We start from the raw sequence: 12,698 nt of genomic DNA on the forward strand, positions 1-12,698 counted from the left end.
TATATATATATAGCAAAAAAAAGCAGGGAGTTCGCCATGTAGGAGGACTCCCCATCTCCCCATGGTTTCTGGCGAAGGCACTGTTATTTCATTTCATATACTCTCCTGTGATCCACTTTGCAGCCAGGAGTTCAGCACCTCAAGCCTAGGGTTCCTCAGCTTCCTGCATGAGCCACTTCTCTCCTCTGTCCGTCAGCGTGGCTTGAGTGAGGCACAGCCGCAGCCTTTTGTCATATGTGCAGCTTTTCAGCCTGCTCTTCCACTGTCTCTCATGGAATGGACAGAAGTGCTTGGTGCTTTTCTTCCCAGAAAGGGCCACCTCCTTTGGCTGGTTCTGCCATTCAACCCCCTCCTTGGAATAAGCAGCTAAAATGGCAGGCCCACTGTTACAAGGCTTGGGGGAGCCTGTTGAGCTTCCAGGGTCTCAGAGAAGCTGTGTATGTGTCTGTCCTGTGAGTGTGCTGCTTTCTGTTCTAGGGAGAGGAAGAGAAGTGTGCTCTAGCCCAGTGGACTTTTGCACATGAGATGGCTCTCAACTGGATTTCCAAAAAGAAGGCTGATATAGAAGGAAACTCAATATTGCCAAAAAGATCCACCAATAGTCAGGTGTGGTTGTTCCTATAATTAGCTCTATCATCCCTCTGTACTGACAGGACACTCTTGTTGACCTACTTATACTAAAAGTTTCAAGAAAGAAAATTTAGATTAATATGATGGTTTCCCATTCCAACCTAAAGTGTTTGAGTTGTGATTTTTCAGCAAATGTAAAACAGCCAGGAATGGTGGTGCACGCCTATAATCCCAGCACTCAGGCTGAGACAGGAAGATCACTGAGTTCAAAGCCAGCAGCCGGCCTTGGCTACATAGTGAGCTCAAGGCCAGCCAGAACTGCACAGCAAGACCTGTCTCAGAAAAGAGAGAGAAAGAAGAGAGAGAGAGAGAGAGAGAGAGAGAGAGAGAGAGAGAGAGAGAGCGCTAAACTCACACTTCACAATTTAAGTAGATGCTTAGGTGTAGACTAAAAGGATTTTAAAATATTTCCAATTTAAAAGTGGATGTTTACTGGGTATGGTGGTGCATGCTCTGCAATCCCAGCTACTTGGGAGGCTGAGACAGGGATCACAAGTTTAGGATAAGTCTGGACAACTTAGTGAGATTCTGTCTCAAAACTGAAAAATAAAAGGGCTGGGGATATAGCTCAGTGGTAGAATGCTCGCCTGTCATCCATGAGGCTCTGAGTTCAACCTGCTGTACTCCCAATAAAGTTGGATTTTCTCTAGGGGTGGATGGATAGATGAATATGTATCCTGGGAGAGTGGCAAGGTATTATTTCTCAATGTAATGTTGCTGTTTTCCAACAAGCAAAGCAGAAGGATGTCAGTAATGGGACTCCCTGTGGTTTTCTGACTTTGCTCTTGTGATACCCTCTTAGCCTAGCTTTTTCCTGAGTACTTTTGGGATACGGAGAGGAACAGACACATGTGCTTACCTGAGTCATGTTTTAATAATTCATCTTTTATCATCTGGAATCCATCTCCACCATTGACCAGGTAGCTTGGAAGGATCACCTTATATATCCCATCCATTTCAAGTGGCTCATAAATGGGCACTCGACACTTGGTGCAAAGAACATGTAATTGGACTACTCTGTCCCCTGGTTTTCGGGAAAGATCATATACCACATGGATTCCTAGAAAAGAAATGAGCCTATATTTTCACTGTATCCAAAGGAAGAATTGTTATCTACTAATGGATTTTTGCCAAGATATGGAAATGAGGTACTAGGTTTGGTCTTCGTAATTTGAGTTTGAATAAAATTTCATCGAAGAAGTAGAGGCAACACTGCCATTGCTTTTTCTTGGTTAGCTTTTTCCATAAACATTCCAGGAAATGTCTAAACCACTGGACCAAAACCGGATCTGGACAACACAGGTAAGGATGATTGTAAAGGAGAACTACTCCCTCCCATCCCTCTTTTAAAGCCTGCAGTTCATTGGTCCAGTATCTTGATGTCATGGCTTTGATAGAGATGAGATGCATAGGGCATTTGTGACAATTTTAATTAAAATGCAATTTGGGATAGGGTAACACAGAAAGCATGCAACTACCCAGAATTTTGCTAAAATATCAAAATGCTGCCTTGTTCTCAGTTCCCACTTGAGAAAATGCTGGATGTTGGGGTTGCTCCTTAGGCAGCAGCCTGAGTGACCCATGCTGTCACTGCTCAATCCTGACAACAGTGTCTTCTGCAAAGGGAGGACTTGCCAAAACTGTAACACCCAAATGTGAGTGAGCTCACTGTCTAATGTCAAAAAGTTACATCAGAGTATGATTTTAGAGTAAAATAAGATTCTTAAGGATTAATTCACTGGATTGTGGAATTATTTTTTAAAAATTTTCAGAAGTCCTTAGCAATATGGCAAATACTTGTTAATCTTCACTGCAACCCAAGAGATAATCAGGACAAGTTTTCCCACTACACACAGGGAGGTTAAGAACTTGCCTCTAGATTGTGGGACACAGAACGAGCTGTTTTAGGCTGTGCAACAGGCTGCCTCTCCCCAAATCATCCTTTATTAATATTGATTGAGCACTGTGGTTCTTTGAATCTTAGCATGCTTCCAAAGCAATCAATAAACAGAACTTTAAAAAAAGAACAACAAAAAGAATACCAAATGCGTAAGCAACTAAGATTTTAGTAGAACTCAAGGCAGCTGAGTTGCTTAGTGTTTAGAGGGCCAGCTTCTTTAAAGGGCCCATTTGGTACCAAATCAGATTTTGCAAATGTTGTTCATTGTACAGAGCTCAGGGCATTGACCTCAACCTAATCCTAGTAGCTCTGGAACCAACAGCTATTGGAAGTTGGGTAGCTGAGTGACTTACCGCCCACCTGTAGGAATTCTCCAGTTGCCTGGCCATAGCGATGTACACCGTGCTCGAAAGCCTTCTTCAGGGTGGAACCTTTTAATTGGACCAGGTCAAATGTACCTCCAAAGGGCAACACAGCAGCCAGGTTCTCCCAGGTAATGGTGCCTGAGGGTAGCCACAGATAAGGCAAGACTGGTTCAGTTCCCTCAGGGTGAGCGGAGGTGGTAAAGTGATCTAGGGCAAATTGTCAGAGTGGTGTCCTCAGTGTCTAGGAATTCCTGAACTTAGAGAATGGATGGAGAATGGGGGCCTGGATCATCGTCACTTGGAAAGAGGATGGAGCTCAATAATGGCTTCCATACACTCAGCCTCTAATGTCCTGGCTTGGCATTGGATCCTAAGTAAGAAAAGCCCTACTCTGTTCTTTTGGACAGATGGTATCTTCCTGCCACCTGTCTCTTTTGTGTGACATGAAATGAATTTGGAGGTTTACTCATACTGATGCCTTTGACCTTATTTCAGAGAGGTCTACAAGAATGTCTTAGATAATCTTGGGTATCTGTAAATATACTAAAATAATAATTTAACCCAATGGTATCTTTTTCTAGTACTGAAGATTGGTGATTTTGCCTTTGTTTTCTCAGATGTGTGCCAAGGTTGACGCTGTCAGTATTTTGCATCAATCAGGAACAGTAGCTAGCTTTGAAAGTCAGAAATCTAGAGCAAGCTTGCGTTATGTTGGCCCTAGCTGCTGCTGCTGATTGTGTGTTCTGCAAGAGTGCATGTGTGTGTCCTCTGGGGTGACACTGAGCTTCATTAACAACCCAAACAACTAAACCAAACTAACATTTTGGTACATGGCTGGCAGCACAGGTGATTAGGAGCTGCAGATGGGGCAGGGGTCCCAGGGATGGAAGGCGGGTCAGAGGGAACGTGACTGAGGGTGCGAGGGGTGGGGAGTGTACCGTTGTTCCGCTCATCTATGGGCGATCTGATGCCGCCTGAATTTAAAATGCACATGGACACGTGGCTCCAAAACATTTCATCTGGATGTCGGAGGTTGTTATTAATCTGCAACACAAATTTCTAAGGGTTACTCTGGGTCATGTTCCCTGGGCTCAGTTCCAGGATTCTAGCTATCTCTGCAGCTGTATTCCCAGAGATTTCTCAACTGTTGTCAGAACTGATTTTTATTCTCCATCAGGCAAAACAATTATTATTACTTTGTCTTCTACTAGTCTGTTTACCTTCTGTTAGTCAGAAGCAAAACTATATTGTGACCAGTCCTGTTTCAGGCCTTTAGAGACAGGAAGCTCTGAATCTCCTGTTCTCTTAGCCTACTGGACCTTAGCAAAAGGTCCCAGGATCTGGTCCTCACATCAGGACTGGAAGGTGGAATGGAGTGGCTTGAAATGCTGCCCCATAGAGGCCCTCCAGGGCAGGCTGGGCCCTCCACATGAGGCATCATGCCAACTGGAGCCAATTTCCTTGTCTGTGGTCCCCAGCCAGCTCCCAAGTTGGAAATTTGGGGTGTACAGGGATAGCCTCCTGAAATTGGGAAGAATTAGGTTCATTTTTACTTTTAATTATAATGATGTATCTAATTAGAAGACTTAAAATGAATGAATATATTCTCATTATTTAGAAAAAGCACAGGGTCGGGGAGATGGCTCAGTAGAATAAGAGCTTGCCTGGTAAGCACAAGGGCCTGAGTTCAATCCTCAGTTCTGGAAAAAAAAAAAAAAAAAAAGAAAGACAAGAAAAAGAGCACAAAAAGTAAGTGTTCTCTACACACCCAACTTCTTTGACAGAGAAGTGTACATTTCTAGCAGACCAGGTTTCTTTCTAGACTTTTCCCTAAATACGTGCACACTGAATTTTCTTTTCATTTTTTTAAAATTATTTATTTATTTATTTATTTTTTGTGTGTGGCCAGTTCAGCCCACCAGGGGGCGGGGCTGGCTGGCATGTGGTGCTGGGGATTGAACCGTGGTCCCTGTGCTTTGTTTAGCTTAGCTTGTTCTAAGTAGGTGCTTTAGACCACTGAGCCATCTCACCAGCCCCACACTGACTTTTCTTTGCCTACTTCTTTCTTTTTTTTTTAAATTTTTTTTTTATTTATCTGTGTGTGTGTGTGTGTGTGTGTGTGTGTGTGTGTGTGTGGCCAGCTCAGCCCACCAGGGGGCGGGGCTTGCTGGCATGTGGTGCTGGGGGATTGAACCGTGGTTCCTGTGCTTTGCCAAGCCTGTTCCAAATAGGTGCTTTAGACCACTGAGCCATCTCACCAGCCCCACCTACTTCTTTCATAGAAGAATGTAAGTGTATTCCAGGTGCCACATGCCAGCATGTGGGTATAGACAGGGGACCCATAGGAAGGCATGTTTGAGCTGCATCAGCCTGATGCCCAGAGAATAACCACAGAAGTCTACTCAGGTGAGTGCTCCTCATGGGCTATCTTGCTCTGATCAGGGACTTCTTATAGTGATGGTGGGCCAGCATTCTATGCTTGGGAAAGAGAACCTTGTCTCACAAAGGCAAGGTTCCCTAGGGACAAATGGGCAGACCGGGAAGACCAGCCTGGCAAAGTTAGATCTCAGCAGATGTGTTTTATCTATCTGCAGGGTGGCAGAGTTTGTCTGTGTCTTTGGATCATTTATAGAAAAAAAATTCAGACATCCAACAAGTACAACTTGAAGGTTTACTTCTTGTATAACAATAAGGCAATGGTTGCCCAATATAGTTCAGGAACCATGCCAAGTCACTTGGTAAAAAATCAGGCAAGTTTTAGACAGGGCACTGCATTTGTAAGTCTTCAATTCTGCTATCCTGTTGGCCCCCTTGTAATGATTAGTTGATTGCGTCAACTTTGAGAAGTTTAGAAGCTTAACTAAATTGGCTAAGCAATTCTACTCCCTAAGGTGCAGAAGACCCATCCTAAGGTACTTTGTCATCTTGAAGGTATAAAGGGGAAATGAGGAAGGATAGATGTGCTTCTATTCTTCAGAGCAGTTCCAGTCTTTGTCTTCAGCTTAGATGTTGTCTCCTGGCTTCCACAGGAGACTCTTTGGCTTCTCCTGCAGATCCTTCAGCCTTCCATCCTAGGCCCATCGGCCTCCTGGCGTGGACTTGCGCAGACACTGTAGTTATCTCAGACCTCAGACTAGAACCTTCGGTCTCCAGTGTGTAGATGCCCTCTGCACTCTTCCTCACCTGGCTGTGGCCGACCACTGTAATCTGATCTTGTAATTTGTTATGCATTTGTATACTTGTACTATATCAGTTTCTTTAGTAAACCCTGGCTGGTTTGCCCCTCATTCTGCACCTTCCTTTCCTCTTCCTGGCAGACCTTTGCTCCTGCAGTGACTTACCGCAGCATCACAGATCAGGTTGCCCATGTTGCATTCCATGAAACGGCACGCCTGGGTGGAGCCATTCAGATAGACAACAGTTCTCCCCAGTTCCTGAGTAGAATAATTAGCTAACTGTATCCTCCATTTGTTGATGTCCGCTTTTATGCTTGGATCTAGGAGAAAAAGAAGGAAAGAATTGAGAAAAGAAAATAGGAAGGATGGAGAGAAAAAACCTATAGTTAAAGCAGATGCCAATATGCTAAATTCTAGAGAAGGAATCACACATTAACTAGCTTAGTTATCATGATTTCGTGGCTTGATGTTCATGGACTATTTTGTGGGTTTTCAAAAAAATAAGGATTTTTCTTTTTTTATTTTATGTATTTGGTACAGGGTCTTACTATGCAGCTCAGACTTGTAGTGATCCTCCTGTTTTCAGCCTTCCTAGTGCTGGGATTACAGGCATGTGCCACTACACCCTGATGTGGTCGCAGGCTCAGTGAGCCCCAGAGGTAGGGCTGGCACAACATGCAGGTCTGGGGATCTGACCCTGGCCCCTGTGCTTGGCAAAGCAGACACTTAGTCCACTGAGCCATCTTGCCGGCCCTCAAAAAAATTAATCTAAATTATTTATCACAGATTTTTCACTATATTGCAGGATTTTGCAGTACCATGCAGTATTCATGTGTTAAAATTATGTAGGTTTATGAGTTTAGAAAATGGTTAAGAATGTTAGAAGTGTTTTTATAAATGTGGGAAAGGCTTATAAGAGTATGGGAAAGGTTTATTAAGCCTTAAATAAATATAATGTTGCTACTTTGCTGTTTTTCATTTATCGCAAACGCGTCTGGAAGGTAATCTCTGCAATAAGTGGGGGACCATTCTGTGCACATTTCTTTATGATAACTGCACATATATTTTTGTTTCATCCATCAAATTTCATTAGGGATTTCTATTTGTTTCCTGCAGTAAGACCTGGGCTGGCTCTTAGTTCAAGGATATACTGGACATCTTAACATCAACTTAGCAGGCCTGGGTCAGAACCTGTCAGTCTTCTTGGGGCTGCTCCGCTGGAGGCAAGGGTCTCTGAAAGGCCCAGGTACATACAAGGGGCCTGCTGAAGGGTGTGTGTTGTCTCGAGCCCAACATTGGTGGCTTAGAGAGGCGGTGCTAACTGCAGTGCTTCCTGGCTCTCTGGCATCTCAATGCCTGTCCTTCTGAGTGGATCATGGTACACTGAGAAGTTCCAGTGAGAGGAGCACAGGAGGGTGCTCACTCTATGGTGAAAATGACAATGTATTTCTACCCTGATTTCCAGGAAGAAAGGAGGCAGAGGATTTAGCTGGTGCATAGAGAAACTGAGGCACCTGCCCATGACATACTGGCCCTATGGGGGATGCTATTCTGTCTGGGTTAAACCCCTTGTTTCAATATACAGATGTGGGCCGCACTCTAGATGTGGGCCAGGAGCAGCCCTGTCCTGTCAGGATTGTGCTTCTAAAAGGCAAGAACAGCAGTGGTGTAGAGTCCGATGTTAAGAAGACCTGGGAATGCAAATGGGGATTTTGGCAGTTGGGAGTTTTCAGTGTCCTTCTCCGTGAAGAGAGCAACTAAATTCTTCATAAGTATTATAGTTAAAAGAATTTGAAAGGAGGGTAAGGAAAGAGAAAGTCGAGCCACCTAATTTTTGAGTGGTATAAAATTCACCTGTCACATACCTTCAGGAATGCTGGCATTTAGGAGAATGGGATTCCCAGATGAAGTGATGACATTTCCTTTTTCATCAAACTCGACCTTCAGATAGCCTAGGTATTTGCCAAAAGCATAGGCCTGGACCACAGGCACCTTCCGCCCATCATCAGAAGTGACTATGAATGGATACTTCCCAGCAGGCACCTCTTTGGAAGGTGGGTTGCCTGAAATTAAAGAAAAAAAATCTCAAACTGATCAAGTCACTCTTTGTACATGGCTGGTTGCAATTCAACAAGCTGCTGGCTGGGTGACGGCGAGGGCTAAATTGATGATTTGCCAGCTGCTTCTCTACGTAGCTGATCTTTCAGAGCCCTGCCTGGGCATTTGCTTCTGTTTTCAAATGCCCTTTTGACACATAAATCCTTCCATTCCCAATTCAGTAGACATTTACTAAGTTTTTCCTAAGTTCAGGGTATTATGCCTGGTGCTGTGTCACACACAAAAATGAAGCATCGCTAAGATTATCCTATCTCTACCCTGTCTCTGCCTCCATCTCCTGGCTGGGTAGATTAGCAAAGCCACTCTGCTTTACTGCACTTCAGTTTCCTTGCCTGTGAAATAGACAAAATAGTGATTCCTATTCCACAGGGCTGTTGAGAAAATTAAACATCTAACTAAGTTTAATCAACAAATGTTCACTTCTTTCCTGTATAAGGTGATGGTTATCAAGCCGGCCAGATAGCTAGCTCAGCAGACTAAAGCGCCTGCTTAGGCAGGCTCAGGGACTGGGACTCAATCCCCAGCATGCTGTGCCAGCCCCTGCCCCGGGGTGCGCTGAGTTGGTGAATGAGACTGGGCGTGGTGGCACGCACTTATAATTCCAGCACTTGGGAGTCTGAGAATAGGAGGATCACTATGAGTCTAATCTGTGTAGTGAGACCCTGTAGACCTTGTACTAAATACAAAAAAAAAAAAAAAAAAAAAGATGATGCTTATTTCTAGAAACCGTGAGCACATACTCAAGAGCTTAGCATCACTGATGGAAGGTGAGCAAAAATGACCAATGTCTGTCCTTGGGTTTTGCTTCTAAATTCTCTATCCTGTTAGGTGCCTTCTGGAAGAACCACATTCACCACAGGGCTCACTAGGATGCCCTGTTCTACCAGCCAGGCTCTGTAGGCATCTGTCTCTAAGGGGACCCCAAAGACAGCCTGGGAGCTGTTTGTCACCAAGCAGCCTCCAGCCCAAGTGTTTGCTTGAGTGCCGAGTGCGGCTGTTTTGGGAACACAGAGCCTGGTGTCTTTCCACTTGGGTTATTTAAGTTCTTTAACTACTTCACACATAGAGACACATACTGTGTCATACTTCACACATACTGTGGCTCACAGTTGATCCCCATAGAGACAATGACATAGTTTAGGCTGTTCAGAACCAGAGACTACAGAACTTTAGAGTGTACATCACCGCTGTGCCTTTCAAAGGGTTGGAGCAAAAGCACACAGGCTCTGTGAGGAATGAAAGAAGTTTAGATTAGAGAAGCATGTATGTTGTGTTTGGCTGTTGTCCTTCCCCTTTCCCCAAGAAAACTGCCTGGCCTTGAGACAGCACCTTGCCCAAGGTGTTTTTTCTTGTACACTGATATCCTAAATGAAAGCCTGAGAGTTTGAGCTCTTGACAGTCTCCATAACTAAGGGTGCTCTCAGTGGAGACAGTCCCTCTGGGTCCTCCTGGTCATGGAACTAAGATTTATCTTTCAGGAATCATTCATCCTCTGTGCTGCCACAATTAGACACTGTGACGGCTTGTCACCTCCATCACCACATCCACGATTATTTCTTCCTACTGCATGTTTACAGAGGGTTCTGGAAACTTGTTCACGTGGCAGCTTTCTCTGCCACAAGTTAGTTATACACATGAACGAGTTCTGAGAGACAGCCACCAGTCTTGCCCGGGTTTTGTCTCATTTAGTCCTCCAAGCTTCCCATGAGACAGGGCTTGTTATTAACCATACTTTACAGAGCACAAAAGATGGACCATCTTAGGCGCAGTGCCCAGGGTTACACAGCTGGCACGCTATGGGGGCAAGTGAAAGCTGGAACTGTACCACACTGGGTCTCGTGGGGATCTCCTCTGCGCCACCCAGAGCAGACTGTGTGTTATTCTCTTCAAGTTTGTAAGCTGCTTTCCAAAAGTCACTTCAAAAGTCCCATGTATACCAAGTGTGCCACTTTTTGCCCCAAGCTCTTTCTGGGCTTCTCCCATGCTATGAGAAGTCTTTCTTGCCATGCTCTCACCCAAAAGCCACCTCTCTTGCTGCACAAGGACCACAGGACACAAGCACTAAAAAAGCCAGCATTGTGCAAAGCAGCCCACAAACATCGCCGATGCTCATATCCTACTTTCTTGCTTCCTCTAAAGTAAAGGCAGTCTCAGAACCTCCTCAGAACTTGGAGACTACAGTAGCAGATGACCTGATGCCTGGCAGGTAAGAGGGACACAGTGGTCCTTCTTATTCTGTCCTGAGCTGGTTCCCCTTTGGGCAAAGCTGCAACCTGTTTTTCACTTCCGGGGTCCCAGGGGTTACAGCAGCCCTCTCTCCGCTTCCTCTCAGCATGTTCCTCTGCTGACCGCAGACATTTTGGGAGAGTGCAGTTCCCCAAACATCCACAGGATGGCGGAGAACAACACCTCATCCAGGAGGGAAAAGAAAACCAGTGTCTCAGGAATCAGGAGTGTGGCGGTTTTCTAGAAACCCAAGAGAACTACATGTCTGGCTTTTTAAGGCCTTCTCTCTATAACAATGTCTGCATTTGAACAGAATATAAAAGTTACAAGAAACGACCGTTAAATGTCTCCCAACTTGTATGCACTCTGCAAGTGGGAGTCCTCAAATCCAGCTCCTGACAGGGAATATTTTCTAATTCAGAAAGTCCATGTTCCTGTATTAAAACAAAAACAGAAACACATATATCATAATCATTTTCAATGGATTAAATCAGGGACAAGAAGGGTGACCCCAGTGTACCTGTGGCCAAAGCTGCACTCAGCTGGCTAATTAATATTTGCCTCCTTCCTATGGAGTCCTGGTTACCCTGTTTCCTTTTGACAGTTCCGGAAAGCACTGGCAGAGAAAGCAGTCCAGCGCTTCCCACTTTCCATGTCTTTCCATGCTATTCATCCAAAGACTGGTATACACAAAACATTCTTTCTCCACAAAGGCGCTCCTTTGGCTTCGGTGCCTGGCATCCCCTGGGCAGGACAGAAACTGTCCATCGGGCTCTGTGCCAGTGTTCGCGCCCACAACTCCTTCAGGCACCAAACCTGGGGGCCAGGGAGCTGTGGCTGTGCGCTGCCAGCTGCAGTTGGTGAGGCAGGCTCTCCACAACACAGCGCTGGTGTCTGGGGAAGTCGCCTAAGGAACGTGCTGATCTCAACATGGTCTGAACAACCGTCCTCCTAGCATCATGCGGTAACAGGCAGAGGTACCAGGGAGAAGGCTTTAACTAGAGTGGTTTTCAGCTGGAGAAACTATACAACATTTTGGGGTAGTCAGCCACTGTTTTAACCTGTGTGGCAACCAGTCTGAGAACTTCAGAGTTGGGGTCTCTATAGATGGACTTTCCAATAATCCCCAGCCACTTTCCAGTGAAAGTCTGAGAAATGACATCCTCTGGGGAAGAGCAGCAAGCAGAGAAAGTAAGAAAGCCAGTCTTCTGTCCCGGGAAGCAGTGAGCACCTTCGGGTGTGAGCAGCTTTACTTGGTTTTGGAGCCGGCCACTAGCTTCCTTTATTCACCTCTGCCGAGTGCCCTGCCATTTGTTTCACGGCCCTTCTTTTCTCATTTTGGTTCCTTCGCTGGGACACAATACTTGACCCACCAACTTGAAGGAGAAAAACTTTTATTTGCTCACAGTAAGCCTGTGGTCTGGCGGCTCTGATGCAGAGACATCATGGTGCGGGTGCCGAGGAGCAAGGCCGCTTGCTCGTGGAGGTTGGGCAGCAGAGCAGGGAACAGTGCCAGAGAGCTACAGAGGGGCCATGACCCCCATGGGAGCCGGGCTTAAGGACCTGCTAGGCCTTTCTTTCTCCTTCTCCTTTCTTTCTTTCTTTCTTTCTTTCTTTCTTTCTTTCTTTCTTTCTTTCTTTCTTTCTTTTTTGAAAAATGTAAAATATTTAACTATAAGGAAACTTCACTTAAATCAGTGTTGTCCAACAAAATATTCTGTCAGCCACTCATGATTCGTGTTCTGATGTATGAGATCTATTAAACTATGGCACACATAAAAAAAGCCATGAGACATTTCTGTTCTATAATAAATAAAGCAGTGACTATTACTCATTAGTAGCCTTTTTGAGGTAAGCTATTAAGTCTGCCCTTTCTCCCTTCCTCTTGATGCCAGAAGATATCATTTCTGTTCTGTGAATGTAGTTCTTGGGAGTCTCCAAATGCTCCATCGGTGCATCCTCTCCCCAGGTGATGCCCTTGTTCTTGCTGTCATCTGTGTAAGAGAATCCAACCGCCTCACCTGTCTTCTGCCCAAAGATACCATGGAGATTTGACCCAGTCTTGTGCTTGCCACTCTCCTTAACAGTGTGGCATCAGGCACACTTCTGTACAAAATCTTCTTGTCTTTCTCAACATCACCCATTTGTAAACCTGCTGCAGCTTCCATGCCAGCTTCCATTACCACTCTTTCCTCCTTACCACAAGGAAGGTTCCAGGTCAGAAGCTGGATGTCCTGCTCGCCTTCTCTCCTCTCCTCTCCTCTCCTCTCCTCTCCTCTCCTC

The 12,698-nt window shown here is 45.1% G+C and overlaps 1 protein-coding gene across 1 annotated transcript in view; it reads right to left on the bottom strand.

Annotated features, from left to right (window-relative positions):
* Nt5e (5'-nucleotidase ecto) overlaps positions 1-12,698 on the bottom strand; it is a 64,303-nt gene that overhangs the window by 1,540 nt on the left and 50,065 nt on the right. Inside the window, exons 4-8 of the mRNA XM_004628245.2 lie at positions 7,937-8,134; positions 6,237-6,391; positions 3,834-3,939; positions 2,884-3,033; positions 1,490-1,690 (exon numbers count right to left, since the gene is read on the bottom strand). Coding sequence (XP_004628302.1) covers positions 1,490-1,690; positions 2,884-3,033; positions 3,834-3,939; positions 6,237-6,391; positions 7,937-8,134 — 810 coding nt within the window. The remainder of the gene's footprint in view (positions 1-1,489; positions 1,691-2,883; positions 3,034-3,833; positions 3,940-6,236; positions 6,392-7,936; positions 8,135-12,698) is intronic.

Source organism: Octodon degus, unplaced genomic scaffold (genome assembly GCF_000260255.1).
Source record: "Octodon degus isolate 3935 unplaced genomic scaffold, OctDeg1.0 scaffold00022, whole genome shotgun sequence".
Classification (NCBI taxonomy): domain Eukaryota; kingdom Metazoa; phylum Chordata; class Mammalia; order Rodentia; family Octodontidae; genus Octodon; species Octodon degus.